Source organism: Centruroides vittatus, unplaced genomic scaffold (assembly GCF_030686945.1).
Source record: "Centruroides vittatus isolate TY-2023 unplaced genomic scaffold, ASM3068694v2 scaffold_2342, whole genome shotgun sequence".
Lineage (NCBI taxonomy): Eukaryota > Metazoa > Arthropoda > Arachnida > Scorpiones > Buthidae > Centruroides > Centruroides vittatus.
In genome coordinates this window covers 291,803-318,133 of record NW_027122688.1, presented here as the reverse complement: position 1 = coordinate 318,133, position 26,331 = coordinate 291,803, and the positions used below count along the sequence as shown (strand labels likewise).

At 33.7% G+C, this 26,331-nt stretch overlaps 1 protein-coding gene across 1 annotated transcript; it reads right to left on the bottom strand.

Annotated features, from left to right (window-relative positions):
- Nucleotides 1-1,535: 1,535 nt before the first annotated feature.
- Nucleotides 1,536-25,219, bottom strand: LOC136987490 (coiled-coil domain-containing protein 73-like). Its single transcript, XM_067285223.1, has 11 exons — nt 25,192-25,219; nt 24,578-24,687; nt 19,011-19,082; nt 11,175-11,282; nt 8,592-8,666; nt 8,341-8,515; nt 6,296-6,413; nt 6,125-6,209; nt 4,460-4,519; nt 4,193-4,387; nt 1,536-2,618 (listed from the first exon to the last, which is right to left on the bottom strand). Exons 1-11 carry the CDS (start codon nt 25,217-25,219, stop codon nt 1,536-1,538), a joined length of 2,109 nt encoding a protein of 702 aa, XP_067141324.1.
- Nucleotides 25,220-26,331: the final 1,112 nt, after the last annotated feature.

The window sequence follows — 26,331 nt, the reverse complement described above, 5'->3', positions numbered from 1 at the left end:
ACGTGCTTCAGCGAAGTAATCTCATTAATCTTCATTCGTGCCGCTACTCGCATAACTGGAGATTAAGCTCCAATTTTACAATTCTCACCTAACCATGCAATTTACACGCTCGATTCTATAAGCTACTCCGGAGCAGTGCAAAAAGCCTTCAAATCGTGCGGCGAAATCACTCACGCTACCTTTATGCATCAAATCTAAAAGCACTTTTGAGAAATTTAAAAAAAAAATTTAAGTCATTGGTATGCGCGAGGATTTTGTCTCTATTACTTTATCGTTGGAAACCTGTATTATATAAATAATACAACTCACTACTTCTGAACGGATGAATTATTTTAATAATAGATAGGACTATGGTACGGTACTTTATTTCAATAAAGCTTCATAATGTCTATACTAAAATTGTTTAAATTCAAAGAAAACTTTTTTCTGATAATCCTTCCTTCATTAACTCTTTCTTTTGTGTATTTTTAGCTATTTATCCCCAACCGCAACAAATTTCCTCTCGTAAGCAACTTTCAAACCAAGATCAGTTATGTCATTAGGTGTTTATTAATTATTAGGAAATTGTGATTTTAACTGCTTAATAGCGGTGTTTGAAGAAAAAATTAAAATTTCCTTGTTTTTTTCGTTTTACAGAAAAATGTTAATGGCAAATTTTTTAAGGTATGATTGCATTATAACTACTTAAGCGTAGGATAAATGATTAAGGAAAAATATACTTATTAACTGAAACCTCGAGAATTCTGGCTGAAAGAATTACTTAATTTTTTGCAATTCTAATTAAACACGAATAAGAAAATCTGTATTTCATTCAACATGTTACATATAAATCGTGGGAAGAAATACAACGTGCATATAAATTTCCACATATGCATATATTTGTTGGATATGAATGGCGTTTAATAGTTGTTTGCACGGGTGATCAACATTTCAAGATAAAAGATATAAATTAGAAAACTTTCTGATTTAATGAGCAAACACTTTCCATTTATAAAACCATTTACACCTTATTGTAATAGTCTATCTTTATGAAATATTAAAAAGTTTAGTTACACCATAAAGTCCAGTATGTCCAGTATGAAAAGTACCACAGAAAGTATTTCAGCGTTTAAGCTTGTGTCTTGAGATCGTTATATAAACACTCGCTCGAATTAGCGTAGGTTATCACGTAAATACTAATATATTTTTATATTACATTAAAGAATACATAAAATATTTATATCAAAATATATGAAACGTTTGAATAAAATATGAAAATTTGAACAATCCAATACTCTGAAAGACAGCAGTCGAAATCAGAGGTGGAACTTATCGCAGATTCCATAGCGCTACAGGAAAGTGACATTGCAAAATATAGAAAGTGTAAAAAGTAAAAGTGAAACAAGTAAAATCAGTTTATTTAAACAATGAATTAATAATAAACAGAATATTATATTAATACTTTACATAAAATTAAAATACATATATTTATAGGATGGATGTATGTATTGATATATGTTATCCATTTTCGTCAATGAATTGCAAACGAGGATTTGTTATTTTTCTAAAGTGTCGGGGTTTATGAATGTGTGAAATTTTTTTGTTGGAGGAATCCACTCTTTAAACCCAGGATTCTCGAAGCATCGTTTACTGCTAAGTTCCGACTTTTCGCTAAGAACGGAACAAAGAGAAGTAGCACCCAAAATATCCCTAGAAATCGATACGTTTGGGGAAAATGTTGGTGAAAGAGAAGTTCTTTCTGTTGTGTTTTTCTTATTCATATTATCGAGATTTAGAGAAGTACATAATATTGACGGTAAAGGATATGTTTTATTTTTCTGCAATTGCGTGTTTTTTTCGTTAACATTTACTTGCTGAGTATTTAACATTTTGTCGTCTTCCAAATTTAAATGTATTTTCTCGGAATTTTTCTCGCTATTATCCTGTAATTCGTTATTTTTTTCATCCTTATACTCATTTTTTTTGTCGTTTGAAGATACTGTTTCTTTTTCTTTTATTGGTGCACCATTTTCTTTTACATTTTCGTGGAATATCAACTCAGTAACTGTAGAATTACTTTCAATTTTCTCAACATTTTCTGAGAAATTATCATTTATTTCGTCGATTCTACACGTTTTAATTGGTTCTGTTATAGGTTCCGTAAAGTTCAGTTTGGATAAAACCGCATATCCTGCGTTTTTTGTATCCTCCTTGTTACATTCTGCAACTTCAGGAATGTTATCAGATGTGGACGTTATATAATCATTTTGTAATTTTAAATTATTTGAAAGACTCTCTTCATTTCTGCTATTATCACAATCATTCTTTATTCCTGCAACCTTTGCAGATTTAGTTTCTTTATCACTTTGAGTCTGCAATGCCACCTTTATGCTACGATCATTGGAAATGTTCTGTTTCAATTCTTCAGAATTTTGAATAATTGGCTCGAAATCGGTGGTATTTTGAAAGTTAAATCTGGATAATGAAGATTTGCGATCGAATTTTGGAAACAGAATCTGTCGCACGTGGTTGAAATCATCTTCGGTTTCTTCTGTTGTAAGTGTTTGATTTTGTTTGTCTATTTTTCGCAAGATATTCGTCTGACATTCTCTGCTCAATCTACGATTTTTCTTTTTTTCCTGTGATATAAATTTTAAAATATATTTAATTAAATGCGGTATTTATTTTAATAAACAGAGCTGTCTTTTAATTCTTTCAGCTTGCAACTGCATCGTTTTTTATATGGTACAGTGTTTATTATTTCTGTTGTTTGGGAATTGGGAGCGATTATTATTCGAAAGCGATTCTTAATGGAATAATGCGGAAACTTTTACGCTTTATAATTATTTAAATAACAATGCAAGAAACGCACACTATTTTAAAGTAAAATAAAAGGGACAACGCTAAATAAAATGCGCAATTTTTCTATTTACAATAAGCCGTATTTTTTTAATAGACAGCGCACTTATTATTTCAGGGCGCTGTCTATAATTTGTTTCATCCTGCACTTGCGCAGTTTCTTTCAGAGCGCTTACATGACACTGTTTATTAAAATAGAATACCGTACATTAAGAAGTCGTATGAAAACGAGCCAACCTCTTCACTAGGAAATCATTTTGGTCGATTAACGCGCTTTATGTGCATACGATAGCTTTAGCAACGTTTGGCGAAAGTTTCTTTCGCTGAGTTCTGTAAAACATCTATGATGAGGAATCAAAGAAATGCCTGCACTGCCGTGTACCATCCAATACTAGAGCAGCTGCCATTGGGTTTTTGATAGCAGAAAATGATTCGAAGCAGAAAATTTACCACCAGATGACGGCAGTTTACAAAGAACGTTGCATTTATGTACAGTTAAAAGACTGAACAAACGATTCCACGAAGCCCGACAAAGTTTAAAAGGTGACTGTAGATGGGATAAGAGTATTGAGTCATCACACTGGGGATGACACGGTGGTCATCCCCATTAAGCCGAGCAGATCGACGAGTATTGAAGTCGTTTCACAGCTTTGAACATTACTAGTCAGCATTTTCGCAAACATCTGCATTAATGACTTGTTTGTGTTCGATAAATACCAAAACCTCGGAGAGGACAACATAAACCAGCGGGGAGATTCTTCATTGAAAAAAAAAAAAATGTGCTTCCGTACGAAAGGGGAAAATTTCATTTATGATTCTTGACGTAGCTGCAGATGAGTTGTGGCGCAAGCATTACGAGTAAGAAACAAAATGACAAAGACTTCAATGAAAAAAAGTTGTGCTCACTAAAATGGAAAATGACCGATGAGGTTTCGTCTGAAAGATGCCGATGAATGCTTTCTTTGATCACAAAGATCCACTGCTGTTCGAATTTCATAAAAAGGGGGCAACTTTCCTGTTGTGCTGATTTATGAAGCACATAAAAGGTTGCAGGCTTGCCTCAGATACATAAGTACAAGGATTGCGTACAGACTTCCTGAAGCAAGAAGCAAAGACTTCTACGAGCAGGGAATTTCATGCTTTAAACTTATCAAGAAATTGCATTAATGTCACTTTTATGGTTGTTACTTTTAACTTACAGCTAACAATCCGCGAATAAATTAGATTAGCTCATTTTCATTTGACTCTCCCTAATATGGATATTTAAATATTTTGAGCTCATAATTACGTATATGATTAAAATCGCCTTTGCCATATTCTTACAGATAGAAAAAAAAATACTGATTATAGTTACTTTTTCTCTCCACATTTTTAGATTTTCATTTAAAGTTCCTTGAATTTCTCGCATATGTTCTTTAAGTTGTTGATTTTCCAACAAAGTTTCATTTAATTTTTCTTGTAGATTATTCTTTTCGCCGTTTGCTTTATCTAAGAGTAGAACGTATTTATTCAGTCGTCGATTTGATTCTTCTAAACATTTAAATTTATTCTGGAAATAAGATAATGTTTCATTTTCATTTCTTAGTTAAAAACACAAGTTTTTATAATATAACTGTCTTACGTCACTGTCCTCTTTAGTTTGATTTAATACTTTTTGAATAACGGTTAATTCCTCTTCTTTCTAGTGACAAAGAAAATTAAAAGAAAAACGTTACTTTTGTGCAACAAATGTTAATCTATCTATTTTGTATTATCATAGAACCCCCGAAATAACCTCATCTGTCACGCAATAATTGAATCGTATATTGTTATTTCCTTTCCTTATTTCCTTTGATACGGAAAATTTTCATATTATTGAGCGATATGTTTATTTGAAATTACATTTTATTTCAAAAAAAGAAAAAAACATTTAATAAGAGTTCTTTTTTTTCTAGTTGTTCAAATAAATACATCACTGACAAATCGATAGAATTTTAAGTAAACATATTGTAAATAATGATGGTTATAATTCATCTTCGCTTCCACATCTTTCAAATACGGAGGAGTTTCTTTTGTATTTCTTGCTATAAGACTCTTTTGTAAAAATGTTTATAATACAGAAGAAACGGACAAAAGTAATTCGAAAATGTCAAACAATGCTGTGGTTAAAAATGTTTCTAACAATAAATAAAGTGATAACACTGGTTCCTGAAAAAAATTAAATTCTGGAATATAATTTATTTTCAAAGATGACGAGAACAGTAATTCGAAGAAATTTAGAAGTCCTGTAACTCGATTATATAATACTAGCAGATAGGCCCGGCGTTGCTCGGGCAAAAGTAATGATAGCGAAGATTAAGATTATTACGTTATAGTCACAGAAGAAAAAGAGTAATTTCATCAACAAACTAAATATTTCTAATGAAAGGTCGAATTTGAAAATCGAATATTCTAATATTGTTCGATTTTCACGACCGACGTGTTCTGATTATATCGTTCGATTTTCATCGAATGTTCTAAAGAAGAAAAGTCGAGAAAAACCGAATCAATCTGTTTAAATTTGAAAATCAAATATGTTCTAACATATTACTTTTTTTTTTTTTTTCCTCCAGCGCCCGTGAATCCCCTGCACGGTCGCTTTCTATTGTATGTGATTTTATTGTGTACTGTCAATGAGTGTGATGTCTGGTAAATGTGGTAAGTCCGTTAATCCATGTCCTGTCCCCTGTGGGAGAAGTTGTATCTGTGAAAATGGCTCTGTTCTGTACAGTTGTGCGTTTTCGTGACGTACCAATAACTGTCTGTAGCAAGATTTGCAGACTTTCAGGAGCTCCTAACCGTTTGGGCTGTGCGCTGATGTATTATTATTATTATTATTATTATTATTATTATCAACTCGTCTCGATTATATATATAGATGAAATAAACTGCGAGGGGGAAAATAAGTGAATATAATCAAATTGAGAATATGTGACTACTGATAAACATACGTAGATCACTAATGCTAGTTAATGCCAAAGTGATAATGTAATTTATATATTAATTTCACAAATATTGCCTCATATAGATACATAACCAAACGATCGCCTTATTCAACATCCCGAAGCCCGACATCTATATATATATATATTGGGCTTCGGGATGTTAGATATGTTTATATTGCTTAATATTTATTTTTTACAAATAATATATATAGACTTAATCAAAAATCTTATTCATTAAAATATACAAAAATACAAAAACATACGTAATAAAAATAACTTCATTAATAATAATAGTAATAATTTTCTAATTATAATCGACTTACGTGTTTAATTTTTAAATGCAATTGTTCAATTTCGATGCATTCTCGATTTATGAACTGTTTGTGATATTCTTCTTGCAATTGTGATCTATCGATAAATCAAATATGAACAAAGAAAATTTATTAATGAAAATTTTGTTCGTTACTAAATCGAGATTTTTATCGATTACTTACCTGACTTTTACAATTTCTTGTTTTAACTTTTGATATTCCGATGACAAATTTTCTAATTTTTCATGATATTGAATATTTATTTTATCTACTCTCTCACATAGTGATGTAGCTTGACTGACTATAAATTTGTTAAAATATATTTTAATAATAGATAAATTTGCCTTGTTTCAGTTCAAAAACTGTGTTTTGATTAAAACTTGTTTAGTAATTATTTCAATTTTACCATTATTACATTTTAAAACAGTTACTACGAATAACTTTCACGAGGGTCTATAAGAGAATATTGATTATTTCTAGGACAGCGCGACTTTGTCTTATCACGTTAGAATTAATGCGAAGCTGGAAAGAAGCGATCCTTACACCTATTAAGCACAGAAGGGGCAATCCTTGTACAGCATCTGACAGACGCGGACAGGTAAACTTTGCACTTTCCGCCCCAAAAGAGGCTATCCTCATACCTGCGGGTCACGAGAAACACTATCCTTGCTTTGGCCAGGTACTTAGAGATGATCCAATTCTGTTCGTTTTTCGCGCCTATTTTCCGTTAGGGAATATGCGCGAAAAACGAAGAAAAGTTAGGCACGTAATACTGTTTTTATTTTTGACCCCTAGGCCTAAATTTCGTTAGGTGCTCTCATCGGATCAGAGAATGGACATTGTCCCTGTAAAACCTTCGTATAACGAAAACGAAGTCATGGACTCCTATTTTTATTTACCTGGCTCTGTTATAGTTAGATAACAGAGGAGCAGTAGGGCAATCGGTTATAAAATGACCTACCCAAGATTTTTACATTTTTGGACTTAGGAGACCTTGAAACGTCGAGAAAAACATTCAAAGTTTTTTCTCTGTGTATGAATGTTAATGTGTGTGTGGCACGACTTTTTTTAGCCCCTTTGAAGCTTAATAACTCCTGTGCATTCGAAAATTTCTCAAATTTTGTAGGAAGGTTTGTGTATTAGAAAAATTCATGTTATTAAATTTTGGTGGTTTAAGGTCGAGATGGGAGATAAAGGGAGTCGTGTGTGATATATCTCGAGTAGAGTCGGACTTAAATGACGATTTTACTTTTTATTTGCATTTAAAATTTATTATAAAACCCATCCCTACTTCAAAAATTAAGATTTTTACCATTTTATACTTATCAAAAATGAAAAGGTTTTTAATGAAATGTAACAGATAGCGTCAGCAGATTTTAAATATTGCCGGGAAAGTTAAGCGATTTGTTGCTGAAGATTTTACATTTCATTGGACGCTCATTAGATTTCCGGATTCCTCTTATCAATTACCGATAATAAAAAACCGGCAAAGTTTTTTCAAAATCGATCCATTACGACTTTATATCTCAGAAACAAAATTACGGACTCGCACATTTCGTTGCATTTTTGGATCCCGTGTTGCAATTAATGAAAAATGGTAGTTTAATCAAAATCTATCGAACGGATTTTGAGAACGAACACAATTCTATAAGCGTCATAGAAGCTTCGCTCACGCTCCGCTTCAATTATTTACATACTCAAAGAAGAATTATTACAAAATTGTATCTTTCAGATAAAAAATCAGGCTATATCAGTAGGACAGTTTAGGAATAATCATTATATTCGTTATGCTCTAACTCATAGACAGAATGGCTTCCAAAATTTACTTGTTTATGTAACGAAAGAAATCCCTATGTAATTTATCAATACTTCTGTACAATATATGTGCGTGGTATAAACTAAATCTATTCAGTAATAACTTTAATTGTGATCCAATGACAATTTTAGTATTTTTTTCCGTCGCATACTTACATTCTCTAAACTCTTTTTTATTATCTCGTTCTATTTTAGTGTATCTATTTGTCACTACTTTATTAATTTAATTTATGTCACAAATCGTTTACTCTAAGACGTCAGATTGATCCGTTCTCTTATATCTTAAATATAAATTGTGTATTAATCATCTAATCAGTAAATAATTCGAAATCATTATAACGATAACAGATTCTCACAAATTTATTATGTTAATAAATTAAAATTAGATAAACGTATTAAACTTTAATACTCACTGTCTTCGCGTAAACGTTGCTGAACTTTACTTAACTTGCGACAGTTGCGGTTTAATTTATCAAACATTTCCTGAACCTCCCCGAGCTGATCCCGAGTGCTCTCTTGCAAATTGTTACGAGCCTGGAGATGCATCTTTAATTCCATTATAGTCTTTTCCTGATCCAGTTTTTCTAGCTTTTAATTAGTTACTCCAATTATGAATTAAAATTAATATTAAATTAGTAATATGAAAAGTTACATTAATTTATACTTGTAATTTTAAGGCTTCATTTTTTACTGTTTCAATTTCCTTCTTTAAGCAGTCCACAGCAACTTGATTTGAAATCTAATAATTTATACATTTTCAAAATATAACTTATATTTCAGAAAAAAATTAAAGCTAATTTAAGTATTTATTCGTTCGTACACATTTAATCTATAACCGTAAAATAATTAGGGATAAAGATCAAGTTATTCATAATTATTCTTACCAAAAAATAAAAGAGAATCATCTCTCAATAATCGATTATAGAATTTCAGAAATCGTCTCTGTAGTTATTAGCAAAGTGTGTTTTACGTATTATTATTTGTATCCAACTATAAAATATTGGTAATCATAAGCTCCTTTGTAATGTATACATGTTCAGTGTTCTTCTCGTGAGTCGAGTATTATATCGTTTTTGTAATAGAATAGTTTTGAAAGAAAATGCAAACTTCTTCGAAGACACAGATATGACAAACATATTATGAAATACATTGTTAATACTTGATTACGTCTTGTTTTTTCTTATATTCTTTGGGAATAAGCACAAAATTGCTGTAGAGTTTATCACGCAGGAACTCTATTTCTGGTCGATAAAATAGACTTTGTACAACGGAACGGATGTGCATTTTGGAAAATTATGTAGATTATCATTACCCTAAAATTAAGAAGAGTCCATTTTCAGAGGCTCTGCCTTTCCACTCTCTTTCATTTGGTTGTTCACTATACAATGAATTCACCTGATATATGTACTGTGAACAATTTTACACCTTCAAGTTGTTTTGTTCTTTTTGGGTTTTCTTTCTGTTTTTTGCTGTTTTTAGCAAGTTTTAAATTTTAAATTTTACAGTTGCACCCTTACAGTTTTTCTGTATATTTGAATTTACTTATTTTTTTATTTCTAATTTATTTTACTTTTACTTCTTTCAACCCTTTTATGTAGTTGTTTTTAAATAAACTTCGTTATTCCAATAGTCGCGTGTAAATATCATTTGAGGTAATCTTATTTTTTCTGACTTAAACGTATGTAAAACTTTTTAAAAATTGTTAATTTTAATTTAATTTATTACGCAGTTTTAACAATTGTACAATAAGGACCGGAAAGAGGCAGATATCCCGAAATTTATATCCGTTCCAATGAAATCCAACGTATTCCATCATTTCTTCGAAATGTGTTTTGTATTTTATACAATAAAGAACTAAATTATTGTAATTTCGAAAAGATAACACTTTTCCGGCAAACATTTTGTTTTTCCATATGGTAGATATATTTCAAATAATTTGTATGTAATACTACATACAATTTGCTACTTTAAGAGCATAGAACCGTATTTTCGCGGAATGACCAGCATAACGCATATAAACGGGGGAAGACCAGCAAGCCGGAAACCCAGGGGAGACCGACATGCCGGTTAAACTGCGACGAAAATATGAAATTAATCAGATGTAACAAAACAAGTTGCTAATTAAACATTATAGAAAACATTCTTCAGAGTACAATAAAATAACAATATTGTATTTTGACCAACTTAAAATCGAAAAGAGATTTTATTTACAAAACAATAAAACAATTAACGACTTATCGACATTAGCAGTAGTCAGTTTGTGTTGGCTATGCAGCCATCAACTCCGACCTCAAAAATAACACCTTCCTCTCAAATTTCACCCAAAACCGACGTTAACCGGTGTAAGCCGAAATAATTTACAGTGAGTTTTTTTAAATTTAATATGTTTAGTTTTGTCTTTTTTAATTAAATAACAAAAAAGTAGACACAAAAGTACTTTCGGAATTCCACGAGTATTTTACGTCGTTCTAAACAAAACAAAATACAGAAATTAAACGTATAATCGTAGTTTCTGATATAATAGCGAGGTTGAGGCCGAAGTTTTAAATGCAAAAACGTGTACGTCGGACGTTCGGCGTCGCTTTCCTGTAAGCCTAGAAGTTTGACAATGGTGTTTGAAAAGTCAGTGGAATCGTGCTCGACATTCCAAAGGCCACTGTCAAACTTCTAGGCTTACAGGAAAGCGACGCCAAACGTCCGATGTACACGTTTTCGCGTTGAAAACTTCGGCCTCAACCTCGCTAATGCTGACAGTTTCAGTTTAGAATAAAAGTTCATTTTTTAATGCAGTCTCTTAGAGGGAAGCATAAACTCACTTAAATCGGCATGCCGGCTTTTACCGTACGAAAATATTTAATTTCATAGTCTCCCCCAAATAGACCGGCATGCCGGTCATTCCGCGCAAATACGGTATATATGTGAGAGTTTCTTTATTAAATACAGTGCCGGATCGGAACTACAGAAACTTTCGAGTAACATGAAAAATTCTTTTAAATGTTCTTACATGTTAGAAAAACACTACATTTGCATCAGTTATGTACTATTAGATATTTGCTACAGCGACGATTTTCATCTTTCTAGATTCATGGCTCATTAGAAATAATTCTGATTCTAACAGAACAAAATAAATTTTGATATTATATTATCACTCATTTAAAAAAGACTTAGCAGATAAATGTTATTAGACAGCCACTTTATTTAATACATATAATCGAAAATCGAATGTTAATTAAAGCGTATTTGCTACCTTTTCTTCTTCAATAAGAGAAATTTTGCACTCGTACACACTTTTCATATCCAATTTATATTTTTCAAATTCTTCTTTCATTTTTTCGAAATCCTTTTCTGAAGTTTCCTGCAATGTTTGTACATGTCATTATTTTATTACTAAATAATGCATTTATGTGTTCTGGAAGATTAAATTCCATATTTTATTAATGTTATAATTGATAAACGTCATTAATCTTCACAATTAGTAGATATAAATAATTACATAAAAAAGGTGTAATAAAAGATCAACCCAGAAACATCGACAGTGTAAAAGAGTTGACAAAAAAGAGACAGAAAACTTATTTTTCATTGAAATAACTAATAGGCTTCAAAAGAAACATGGATAATAATTGTAACTTTTAGACTCTAAATACCAGTTAAATAAGATAATATATATCATTTTTCTACGTACTGTATACATTACTTGAATTAACAACCAAAACCCCGCGTCAATCTGAACATGCGCATGCGTCGCAGCTGAGCATTGCAGAAAACAATCGGGACGACTCTTAAGGTGATAGAGACGATGAAAATAACGGGAAACGATCTGGATTGCATTTTATGCTCACGCGCTGTCCCTCTCCACTAAAATTTCGGACTAGAGTTCAGTGTTAAATAATTAAATATATTTCCCATGTATTTATCACAAAGCAAAGTTTAATATTAAGAATTAACAAATCCGACTTTTTCCACTTTCAAAAGTATAATAAATTCAAACTTTTAACTTAACTACTTTTAGCTTTGACAAACCTATCATCGCAGGCTGAAATGTACCGATTTCGGCCTTTATGCTTTAGAATAGTCTTTCCAAAGATGGTAACGCGTTTCTATTGAGTTCAATTTCGAGTTTTCGTAGTCTATCCCAGTACAGACACGATAGTGGTAATGCGCCTCCCTCTGCTACCACTTGTTGTTTGGTTCCATATTCTGACATAGGATAATGTTTAATTTTAAACTCTGAACATTTATACAACTTTAAACACGAAACTATACACCATTCTGTTGTCAGGATTGTAGGCTTTCCACACACACGAATAATTAGAGGTTGAAACTGTCATAATCTGTTTAGCTGAGTTTGACGAAACCGTTTGAAGCAATAAAACCAATAACGTGATCAATCACCACAATTATATTTACTTCAACATTCGATCCTGGTAGTATACCAATATTATCTATGCATATTTTAGCAATCGGTCGACGCAGAATATCAGAATCGCGTAATATACCTTCCGTTTAAATGTTGTGATATATCTCCAGACAACAAAGGTATGCGCGCTACAGAAAATGTACTGAGTAATGGCCATACGTTCCGATAATAACATAGGAAGCTACTGTGAGTCACATCAGTAAAACATAATTATTAATGATTCAGCAAATCATAATATGAAGTGCGCGGGTCAGAATGGGACATGCGACCTCTACCGAGGTATAAAGGCACCTGTCGCAGTAATTTTTACACCGGCGTTGTTAATCGTAAATTTCAAAAATTTATAAGGTAACACTCATTTTAAGAACCTTATCATTATGCCTATAAACTATGTGGGTAGCCAGTTTTATAAACAAAATTATTAGAGTTAACAAAGAACTATTTAGAAATGAAAATATATCCGAGTTGTTAGACGTAAAAATCTAAATAATTATAGGTTCCACAGTGTAACGGTTACACTGTGGAACCTATAATTATTTAATTTTAACCGTATACACTCAAACCTGTTTTTGTGCGGTCTTTTTTCGTGCGATTTGTTTTGTACTGTATACCAATTTGATTGAAATTCATATACCGCACAAAAAAATTGCACAAAACAAATCGCACAAATAAAAAATCCCACAAAAACAGGTATGAGTGTACTACAAATTAACCTATTCTATGTTGACCATGTTAAGCCTAACAAATATTACACGATTTTGAAAAAAAAAAATAATTATGGCTATTGTATCGTCCGAAATTATTTTTAATTTTGCACAAACAAAATAGATATAATAATAAATGTAAAAACTAAAGTAATATATTTCGGAAGTTAGTTTTAATATAAAAATTATAACGACTAGCGACCTCTTGTTTCAAAAACGTTGTGTTTCTGAATGGAGACATCTCGGGTCCACCGGTCAAGGTCAGCGTGTCGCTACCCTAGATATATCGGAAATAACACGAGACAGGAATTAATTAAAAATTACAATAAATGTGTGGAAGAAATGTGTTGTTTTGTTTATATTTGCTAATGCGCGGAAAAGGCCTCTTTGTTTGAAAAACTTTTTAGATAACTTTTTAGTGGGCTTTAATTGAAAAGAATTAAAAATAAAAATGAAAAAAATATTGTAAAAAGTTTTTTAAGAGAAAATCCCGCCAGAGGGCGAGAAAAGAAAAAAGAAAAAAGAGAGGGGGCACTAGTTGCCTTTTTTTCAGAGGAGGAGAAAAGACGGTTACCTAATCGTTGTAATTGTTATAATTAAATTTTATTCAGTTTTTATCATTGCCTTTATCTTCTTCGAAACAGCAGTACACTCCATAAGTACGAGTCGTACATATATATTTAAGTTTATGAAAATTTTATAATTTTAATTTTTTGATATTCGAAGGCTCGAATACGATCGTAAACTTTCCGATTTGCGACTAAATCTGCAAAACACTTGGGAGGTGCTTACGGAACACCGGTTGGGAACCACTGTGTAACTCGTTGAATTCCACGCACCTGATTGCTACGTGCTACCAGTAATGATATAGCGCGTCTATTTCGCGCTATATTATTGTCGTAGTAATTAAGTTAATATAATATTTATTTTTTAAAATTATAATTTTTGTGCGCATTATATTTAGTTTATTGTTTTTTTACTTTTTGCCAAAAGATGGCGCTACATAAAGACAGTAAGTCAGATGTAGGCAGAAATTGATATATAGAAAATATTTTGAGGCGGTATTACGACATTGTCTAGGTCCACCACACTCGACCTTTTTTTTCGGGCCACGTACACATAATAGCTATTACACGCCGGACGCAACATAACGATTATAATAAAAAAGTACATAATTTCTCACTCATTCTATAAAATTAGTATGGCTGTTGATGTTGCCAACAGTTTTTCACAATTTCATTTAAATCAGGTTTGTAACTGCTGCACGCTACTCGTAAAACGGCATCCAGGAGTGAATCAGTAAACCGGTTTCTATATATGTTCTTTGCATATTTTATTTTTCAGTGTAACATTTCACATAGATACGTTGTTCGCATCAACGTAAGTAAAATTTAAGTACATTTTTTACACCCTTATATTGTTCGGGCACTATTTTCTAGAGGTCAACGTAATTATTTTCCGCTCTCTTTTCTTTAAAAATGGGTTCCAGGTGTGTATTGTTCTTCATCTCAATAAATTCGTCAAATAGCTCTGCGTAATTACATGCCTATATATCAGCCAGTTCTGATATTATTGCCAGTTCCAAGAGCCAAAGATTTTCCATGAGCAACAGCATATTTTTTATTTTTTTAGAGCATGAAATCTATGTTTAAATTCCTCGGATAGCGCAGTTAAATAATTTGAAAAAATTGTATAGGTTTCTGAAGAAATATTAATACTGGCTTGTTTAGCTTTTGTCGTGGTTGGAAAATTTCGCAGAATTTTGTTTTGTATTTCTTGGTAATAAATATTTAATTTTTCTTTGAATACAAATATTTTATTCGGCATCTGTGAAATCATTTTTTCACCACTAAACCAGTATTGAGACTGCTAAACTTCTCTGTCATGTCGCACAGAAACGCTTCAATACACTATCATTCATCATTTTGCAGTTCACTGTAAATTTTATTATTTTGATGTAAAAACAGCATTATTTCTTTTCGCAAAAAAAAAAATAAAAAAAACCTTTCCCAAACTTCCCCTGCTAAGCCAACGTACCGAGGTATGTAAAAAAACATCACTATATTGACTACCCACTTCTTCTAAAATAAACTTTTAAATTTTCTGTGGTTCGGTTCTCGTGCTCGGATATAATTCACTATATTTAGGACAGTTTTCATCACAGTATCTACTTTAGGATTAGCAATACGTCAAGCCGAGTTTTCCTGGTGAATGATGCAATAAAATGCTATTAGATTTGTCAAATCATAATTCTGTTTCAGTACAGAAATAAATTCATTTTCGGATCCAGTCATCCAAAGACAGACATCGGTACACACGAAAACTAATCTTTTTCACATTTATCTTGTTCTGTTCTAGAAAATTGCAAATAGTATCGAGATAATCTTTGCCCCTGGTCTGACCCTTCATTTGGAAGAATTTCAAATAATCTTCGCAAATTCAATTTTGTTCTGTACAATATCTAACAAAACCCAAGCATTGTGATGTTGCCGAAATATCCGTGCTAGAGTCTAAAGTTAAACTAAAAACTTGCAGTTTTTCAAGTCTTCAATTTCGTTATCACAAATATGGTTTACAATATCTTCAATACGTCTAACACGGGTAGAATCTGAAAACTGGATTTTTTTATTTCCAAAATTATTTGATTTTTGTTACTGAATTTATCAAACAGTACATTGGAAGCGCTTAAAAACATTCCTTCCCAATTTTAGCATCAGTAAACGATTTCATATGTTTACCAAGTATATAACTAATTTCATACCATGCCTTTGTTACAGCTGCATCTTGTGCTATTGTCACAGACATAATATTTTGTTGATATTGCAATGACTTTTTAAAATAGCGAATTTCTTGCGTCTTATGAATGATCCCAGAAGAAAAGTATCATCGGACGATTTGTGTTTAGTGTTAAAATGCAAGCAATATTATATTTTTTTAATATAACACTTTCACTACAGATCAAACAAGTTGCTAAACCGTGTTTGATTTGCATTACAAAATAGTCAGCTTCCCATTCGTCTAGAAACAATCTATTTTTGCCAGACATTTTTTGTTGTATTTTTTTTTTAACTCTTTCCGCCCTGTGGGCACTAAGAGGGCCTCTTTTAGTAGGCCCATTATGGGTTCGGCCAGGCCCACAATGGGGCGACCGGGTGGTGAGGGACGGGGCCCGACATATCCGAACGGACCACCCCCGAAAAAATTCCTGGGGATTATTCGACCCGTTCGGATTCGATCCCGGGTCCCCCAGAGCGGTAGGCTGCCACCTTTACCGCTCGGCCATCCGGCCGTCTTTTTGTTGTATTTGGAAGACACTCCTGACGTGCTTGATAATAATTATAACTTACAGTTTCTCAAATAGAATGGTCGCTAATTCAGTGTGATTTATTGTATACTCAATTATAACTGTTAAGCAGTGGTGATATTCAGCGGGTTTGCACAGGTTCGGCCGAACCCGTTGTTAAAATTTTCAGTTTTTCGACCTTGTTAAACACACGGAACATTTCTCAGTGGTTTTTTTAATATATTAAAATATACGTATTATACTCTGTAATACTACTAAACTAGAGCCTTATACCCCGTTCGCACTGAGCATTTCAATCTAGATTGTGAGGAAGGTCGGAAACTATGTCTTAGTGCAATCGCGATCGATTCGAAAGTTCTTGAAACTAGATCCAGTCATAAGATAGATCCGACAGTATCACGCGCGCGAGATAATACAAGATGGCTGTGGAAGACGTGTCGGGCTATGGACAGCGAAATAAAAAGGATAAAGGATATTGCATTTCGAGAGATGACATCTGTCTATTATCAGCAGTGCCATTCGGGGTGAAAAATTTCTCTGCCTAAAAAAAAGGTCGACAGCACTAATCACTAATATACTATTGTTACCTGGTCTTCGCCCAGGGCTCGTTACGTTCTACATACGCCACTGATTATTAGATATATCGCAAGAAAAGGTATTGTATTTATTTCTAGCCAAAACTTCCATTTCGTTTGTCGGTGATTGTCAGGGAAAAACTTTCCGCTAGCGAACCCTTTATTAAATATTTCGAATATCACCACTGCTCTTAAGGTAGTTAAGGTACACATTAACAATTACAGAGTCGACGACACAAATAAAAAGAAAACAAGTTATGACATGTGATGACTTTCGATTTTATTATCGGGTGTAGGCGCTATGGGTTTCAGTAAATTTCTAAGTCTAACTCTACTTTTACTATCCCATGCGGATCGCCGCCTGATGGCCACCACGTGTTCACGATGCTCGGACATCTGGCGACGACAACTTTCTAAGAAAGAACAAAAGGCACTTAGCGGTGTGGGCGGAATGACCAAATCTATTTTTTGCCGCGAAAATTTCAAAATTTATGTTTTGACTGCATTATTTACGGATCACGTCCGGGCCACTCACGAAAGCTCAGCAGTCCAGGCGCAGCAGGTCGAGTACGCTGGGTCTAGGCAGTTAATTACGTTAACATACTTTCATCCAAGTTTCGTAGCTCTTGGCAATTGGTCGAACGGCCTAGGAATACAGTGATACCCCGCTTTTCGTCGATAATCCGTCTGAAAACAATCGACGAAATCCGAAACCAACGAAAACCGAGGCAATTATTTCCATACGAATCAATGTAAATCCAATTAAGTCCTTCCAGACACTAAAATACATACCAAAAACACTTGTTATAGAGAATTAATACAGCGTTAAATACTAAAAGCAATAAGAAATTAACGAAAAAGACTAATTAATCTTAATGCTTTTATCTTTATGCTAAACATAAGATAATTAGCAATAAGATGAATGCAATGGAATTGTTTGGCTAGACACGCCGGGTAATGTCTTGTCTTATAGAAGCTCGTTAGACATGAGCTTCTAACCTATATCGCCCCGTGGTAAAGTGTGACCTAACTGTCATGTAATAGTAGTTGTATGCGTTTACGATGGTCGTATCGAGGGGAATAATGCCGTCTGGGAAATTCGTTTAATGGTAACTGGCCACTATTCGGGCGTTATAGACGTGGAGAAAACCCGGAAAACTTCATAGGGCCACCCTCCCTAGCGAAGCGCGAACCCACGACCGAACTCCCAGTGTCCAGGGAACGGAACCGTTGGCGAATGGTGGGCCGTCGCGGGGAATGTTTACACAACGAGAAATAACACCACACTGCGCCGGAAAACGCGTTGGTCGCCCTTTGTTTTCGCAAAATTAGCAGCGAGGTCACTTGAGCATGCAGACAAAATCCGAGGCAATCGACGAAAACCGAAATCGACGATAACTGAAGTCAACGAAAACCGAGGTATTACTGTATATAGTGAACAAACATCATCATTTATATACAGTGTATGTCTGTATATATATATATTATTTATATATATCCTCTTAACCGTGAGGGACGATTATAATCGTCCAAGGCGATCGTGTGGCAGTGGTGAAGGACGACTATACTCGCTAAATTCTTTTGGGGGTATCGCCAAAAACTAGCCAAAAACTACCGCAAAAAAGAAATTCACATAAAAAATGAATTATGTAACAATAAAAAAAGACTTTTCTTTACTAGACAGAACTGTTTACAAAATCTTTTTCCGAAACGGTAATGAGAAAAACGCTTGAAAATATACTTTAAAAATTTCCCACATTTCTCCTCCACAACTAAGTGGGAGCCCCACACCTGACTGTTCCACTGTTAAAAAGATATATATAGCCTATATATATATATATACACACGTCTATACACATATATAAACAAATGGATTATAGGCCTAGTATTAACGTTCTCAAAATAAATTAAAACATCAAGGCTATCAGTGCCCATTTATTACTATTTGAAATGATACTTTTTCACAGCATCATTGACATTGACTTTACTAAAACAGTTGAATCAGTAATTTAAGAATGAATAATAATTCATTCTTAAATTACTGAATCGTTATAATTTTGCATATTATATGAAAGTTTGTTACCCGTTGTTTCTTCATTTCAAAGTTTTCTTGTATCAACTGCTGAATTTTTGCCGTATTTGTTTCATCACATTCCTATAATCATAACAAAATTCTCAATTAAACGAAATATAAAATGTAATATTTTATTTTCTAAATATACCTAAATGTTATACTTGATATTATTTAACAATAAAACTAAAATAAATACGTAAAACAAGGTATTGCATTTTCATTAGTCACCAAAAATACACTCATTCCCATAAAAATTACCGCACAAAGGGAGAGTTGTAGGAATCGAACGAAATTGTACATACACATATCACCGTTACACTCACGTAAGTAACTACAAAATGAAAGCAAAAGGATCATTTATTCACGGAAATACTATAAATGGAAGGAAGTTCTAGTACCCTGTTAGCCCACCTCTAGCGTAAATACATCACGCGATACGGGCGGGCACGGAGGCATACTGGTATCGTATGTGTCCTACGGCATCTCGATGGCCGCAAGAGGTCTTCTAATTCCTTCAAACTCCCAGGTTGATCAATTTGGCACCCCGGGTGATTCCAGACACGTTCGATGGGTGACAAATCAAGAGACCGAGTGGCCAGGGAAGTGTGGCGGAGGCAATCCCGTGACACCCTTGCCGTGCGTAGTCGAGCATTGTCCCGTTGTAAATAGCTCTTGGGAGTGCGGCCAGGAGAAACAACATGTTTGGATGCAAGATGCCACTAACATACCGCTGAGCCATCATGGTCGCTCGCATTACTACTAGAGGTGACCAGCCATCGTATGTGATGGCACTCCATATGCGGGTTCAGTGTGCCGTTTCAAAGCGTAGGCAAAATTTTGGAGTTCACCACAGAGCCTATAGACACGAACATGGCCACTGGCAGTACCTGTATTGTCTGAATTCGTCGACGTAGAAGACTCGGTTCCATTTCGTCGCAGTCCAATCCCGTCAGAAGTGACACTACTCCAAACGTAAGTGACGGTGGGCGGCCGACAAATGCTGCACACGTAATGCACGCCGCCGTACCAAATGTTTCCCGCCCAGGCGCCTCAGATGACCGAGTGGTCAAGATAACAGCCTACCGCTCTGGAGGACCCAGAATCGAATGACGACAGGTCAAAAAATTCCCAGGAAATTTTTGGGGGTAGTCTGACTGGATTTTCGGCCCCCGTCCCTCACCACCAGGCCGCCCTATTGTGGGCCTGGCCGAACTCATAATGGGCTTGTTATAAGAGGCCTTTTTAGTACCTACATGATGAAAAGAGCAAAAAAAACCCCAGGCACCTCAAAATTCTATGGACAGACATAGGGGCCCGTAATGATGGCTCCAGCCGTATCTGGATGGCGGAAAATAATCCGGTCGATTCGACACCGTGTGTGCGAGTTCTCTCCGTCCATTGCCCCCAACAACACCTCACAATGTTGTCAGAACTGCCTAGGTGGCCGGCGATTCGGCGAAATAACCATCCGGTTTTTCCCCTTTCAAACTGGGTTAGTCGTTCCTATAATATATAAATTCAATGATTAAAAACAATGGGATCGATATAACTAATAAATACTAAAAATAAAGAATATTCTTGTTTAAAAACAAGTAAAATATACTCTAACTTCTTCCGACTTCGAGGAACAATACAAGTTAAACAGATAAACAAATGGTGAAAAAACCTAAACATTCATTATTACCAGCATTTTTATTCCGTTTTTTCTATAATTGATATACTCCAAATGCATTTCGCTTCACAAGTAAGCCTCATCAGTGGATACATCAGACTAGCGACCACTGCTCCTGTTTTATGTCAAGTAAACTTTTCCCAACATGCATCAACGTTCTTCCCGGTATTTAACTTTATGACATTTGCGTGCGCGATGAAGACTATTTGTATGATAGCAATAGATGAAAAAATATCAAAACTTAAAGGTATTAAATATTATGCAAGATACGTAGATGACATAATAATAATATACGACTCACAAACAGACCTAACGACCTAAAGATATTGAAGATTATGCGAATAGATTACAAAAAAATTTAAAATTTACAAGCGAAGAACTACAACGGGAAATGAATTTTTTAGATATCGTTATAAAGAGAGATGAAACAAGGGTTTTATTTTCGTAAGTACGAAAAACCATGTAATATTAAAAATACTAATCAAATTGAAGACAAGTCTGCCCAAGAGGGACCACCATTTATTTTGCGCTCCAGACTAAAAACATACACATATGGCGACAGGCCTTCCTTTTTAGGCTTCATGTCGCCAAAGGTAAAAAAGTCCTTTAAAAAACACAAACATCCAGTTAAAACTAGGAGTCGGTGACACACAGACGTCTTACTCTTCAACCATCCAGCCAGTGGGTGTTTCCGCTTTTTTATCTGCTGGAACAAGCGCTGGAAAATGCAAATTTTAAAGCTGCACCCTAAAAAGCCTGAAGCCTAAAAAGGAAGGCCTTGTCGCCATATGTGTATGTTTTTAGTCTGGAGCGCAAAATAAATGGTGGTCCCTCTTGGGCAGACTTGTCTTCAATTTGATTAATAATAATCTCGCCATCGGTCGGAAAAATCGACAAATCGATTAAAAATACTATTAATTACAACTCTTATTGTCCTTTAGAGACTAAAATAAATGTATTTATCATGGAATTAAAGAAAATTATAAACAGAACAACTTTACAGGAAGATATAGATATACTCGAAGTAACAAGACAACTTTTTAAAAAATTTTTGTTAAATGTTTATCCTAAGTACAGTACATTCTCCGTAAGTGGTGTAACTCTTACTTGAATTATAGGTTTAATGTTAAAAATGAAATAAAAAATATTTCTTATGTATAATTTCCTTATGTGATTAATCTATTTGAAAAATATAAACCAATTTTTAAAGAATTTTCTATGTAAATAGTTGCCAACCAAAAACCAAGATGTGAAACGTGATTAGCATCGTAAATAATGAAGATACAAATATATATAGGGATCAAGTTAAAACTGCAGGTGTCGTCTATAGATTATCATGTACCTGTCGAAATCCAAATTATTACATCGAAGAAACTGGAAGAAAGCTGAAATTGAGGATAAAAGAACATGAAGCAGCTGTCAGATTAAGAAGGAAGGAATCGGCGTGGTTCTTGCATTGTAATGAATTTGATTGTAATATAAATTAGAAAAATGTTAAAATATTATATAAAATAGAAAACTGTATTCAAAAAAGAATTATTAGACATTTTTGTATTATCGCGCATGCAAATGTCATAAATTTAAATACCGGGAAGAACGTTGATGCATGCTGGGAAAAGTTTACTTGACATAAAACAAGAGCAGTAGTCGCTAGTCTGATGTATGCACTGATGAGGCTTACTTGTAAAGCGAAATACATTTGGAGTATATCAATTGTAGAAACAAACGAAATAAAAATGCTGGTAATAATGAAAGTTTAGGTTTTTTTTATCATTTGTTAATCTGTTTAGCTTGTTCCTCGAAGTCGGAAGAAGTTAGAGTATTTTTTACTTGTTTTTAAATTAAGAATATTCTTTATTTTTAGTATTTACGTTCCTATAATCTTCCACTGCGACGTAAAGACATCACTATTATCCTGCTTCTCTCTGCAACAAGTAAAGTACATACAGAAAGTCTACGCGCTTTTTTTATAGGCCGAGGAAAACGCAGTTTAACACCCTCTGCTGGCATTACGCCATAAGCCATCATGCTATAATCGTCTCCTTAATCGTCACCATACCTGCTTGAGTCTTATCTGCTTGCCAAGTTTCGCAGCAATACGACAATTCCTCCTTGGTATGCTAATTTGGCGGTGAATGAATTTCGAAAAATGCCGGTATTCATCCAACGAGAAACATGTTTTAGACCGAAAGTAATCTGCATCGTGGAGGACACAAGATGACACAATGCTTATTACTTGATCTTTAAGGTTCTCTATAATTGGTGAAAAGTGTCAAGTTTATTTTCATAAATGGAAATTCACATTTTTATTGCATATCATCTAAATATCTAAAAATATAAACATTATCTAATTTTTTTTGTTACTAAAAAAATACATTTATTAAAGTAATCAGAAGTATTGCACGTTAATAATAATTTTATTTCATTGTTAAACGAGGGTGTTTTCTTTTTAGCAAAATATCGTCATCTTTTGACCTTTCTTTCCTGTTAATCTTAATCTGAAGTATATTTTATTTTAGCTTTTTATATTTTTATTTATTATAAAATGGCAAAAAAAACTTCATTTTTGGGTAAGGATGGGTTTTATAAAAAAATTGCAAGTGCTAATAAATAACAAGTAAAATCTTCATTAAGTCTGACCCTATTCGAGATATGACACAAGACTCCCCCCTCTCCCCACCCTTCCACCATTAACCACCAAAATTTAATATCATCAATCCTCCTAATCCGCAAACCTCCATGCAAAATTTCAGAAATTTTCGACAAAGAGCACAAGAGTTATTAAGCTTCAAAGAGGAAGAACAAAATCGTCCCCCCCACACACACACTAACATTCATACGTACAGAAACAAACTCCGATTATTTTTGCATTTATCAACATTTCAAGATTTCCTGAGTCCAAAAGTGTTAAAGCCTGGGGGGTCAGTTTAGGACCAATCACCATATTCCGATATTTAGTTTCCCGGCTATATAACAGACGGGAAACTAAATATCGGGCGAAACGCACGAAGCAATAATAAAAATTTTCATATTCTAAAATCTATGGGCAAATATGAAACCACGCGCATGCTTGCTGGAATAAAAAAATTTCAAATGATAGTATTTGCGATTAAAATTGTGACCCTTTATACGTAGATGTCTCTAATTTTTGAACCGTGTTTCGGCGAAATTGTGTTGTAGGAATGCCATATTGTTCCAGGGGTAACTGCAGCGTAATACGCTGTGTTCATCGAAGTCAATTGTTTCTGAATCTTTACAACTTTATTCTTTGGCGACTCCTTCGATTATTCAGAAAGAGTCACATCTGACTTGCGTAAGCGTTATTTTAGCTTTAATAATTTGCGTAATTCTCCAACCACCAAATCTGGAGAGGTGGTCAGAGTCAGAGTTGCTTTTCCAGATGTTACTCTTCGTATTTTATACTTTAATAGATTTTTATTTTTAAATATTTAGACTGCTCTTAAAGTTAAGATTTGTTTCATTCAGACCTTTTAATAGACTAATTAAAAATTACTGTCGTATTGAGCTTTGCCTGGTCATAGCTTACTGATGACTTTATATATGTGAATATGTATAATGTTTCTTTTTTTTCTTCTTCTTCTTTTCTGAGGTTTTGTTTTTCTGTTTGTTTGTGTATGTGTGTGTGTGAGGAGCAGTAATTTTTTCTCTTATGGCATTGCTATTCCGCGTGGAAAAATAAATAACTTTTCTGCGATGCTCCGTTTTAGTTGAATGTTTTCCATAACCTTGCTTTCTCGTATTCCTTACATTTACAAGTACTGTAAGGGCTAAATAGCTTCTCGACTGTATATTATTCACACAATTCTATTCACACATTTACATACAATTATTTTTATAGATTCATATTAGCATTTATTTAAAACAACTTTAATGTTTTCCTTACCCTTCTCAATCTCAATTCTTCGACGATTTCAAATAATTTACTTTCGAAGGAAATATGTTCAAACTGTAGAAACGGCAAGTTTGTGCGGCACTTTTCATAACTCTCGGCATCTAAGATATGTAAAAATTATACAAATAGATACAAGATTAAATTATCTATAATTTTAAAGAATTCTGGTTAAATATTGGCATATTTTTAAATAATAAAAAAGAATCAAGTTGAAATTTTTAATGTAAAGAGTAAAACGAAACATAGTTTATAGGCTGTCATCAAATTACGTTTACGTCAAAGAACTATAAACAACAATAAATCAATAAAAATTATATACAGTATTTAATATTTAATTTTATACAAAAATTCACGTTTTTCCCGAGCAGATATTTAATAGAATAAATTATTTAACTTTATGAATGACTTTTTACCTTAAAGAGTTTTCTTTTATTGTTTCAGTATAATGACTCGAAATTTTAATAAAATTAATTTCATCGAAAAGATTATATTAATTCGGATTTATAGAAATTTAATTTGGAAAACACTAAACTGGATATTTTCAAGAAAGAGATCCAATGACTTAAATATTACTTAGAATTTAAAAATATAACTGAAATATTTACGTTCTGTGGGTGATGAAGCATTACTCATCTTGAAATGCTTGGCAATAATATCTGAAAAAATAGTAAATTTTAAGAAATAAAATAATATTAAATACTTAATAAACTTTTATACTATAAGAGTGTATTACTTATTTAATTATTGCTAACTATTTATTATAAACATACTAAAAATTAAGTAGGGTAATGGTAGCGTCAAACGTTCGTCATGGTACAATATCGATCGTCTAACACTATTTTAGACTGATATTTATTACAATGTGTAGTAAGATAAAAAGTAAAATTTATAATTATATGAAAATAAAGTTTGGGGATACTATAGATTACTATCTATGGAATTTCAGGATTTTGATTATATATTTGAACTCGGGGGACCGAGACGAGTTCAACGGTACCCTACTTTTGGACCGGAGACGAAAAATAAAAAAGTTATCACACTTTTTAAGTTACCATACTTTTTTAATGCTCTCGTGCAGACGGCACCGTAGTTGCTAGTATTGCCATTTTCCGGTAAAGTCTGCAAACCGTGACGTCGGACTACGGTCGTCTCCCGGAGCGTTAAACACGCGATACGAGAGCGGAGAGAGCGACGCGACTTCCGATCATCGCGCGATCGCCATTTTGGTTAATGTTACTTATGGCAGCGAACATGGCGGCCCGACTGACCTCTCGTATGGGAGCCACCACACGCCGCCATGTGCTAAACTAGTGATCGATTCACGGTAGTTCTTGAACAAAGTAAAAAAGGGGGAAACGTCTACTAAAGGCAATTTTAACGGCAAGCACGCGACTCCCGATCGCGATAGCGAGGCCGACTTAGCGGAGAGCGACGCGATTCTCTATCATCGCGCGATCGCCGGAAAAAAGTATGATAACTTTTTTATTTTTCGTCTCCGGTCCAAAAGTAGAGTATCGTTGAACTCGTCTCGGTCCCCTGAGTTCAGATATATACCCAAACACACGAAATTTCATAGAAAGTAATCTATAGTATACCCACATTTTTTATCAGACCTTTGTTTACATTATGAAAACAAAGAAAACATATTGACAAGCGCTGTTCACCCAGTACTCGACCAGCAGCTATTACGATCGTTTGTGGCGGCCGATAATTCAGTATACCTTCATCGAAAGACTGCAAATGCG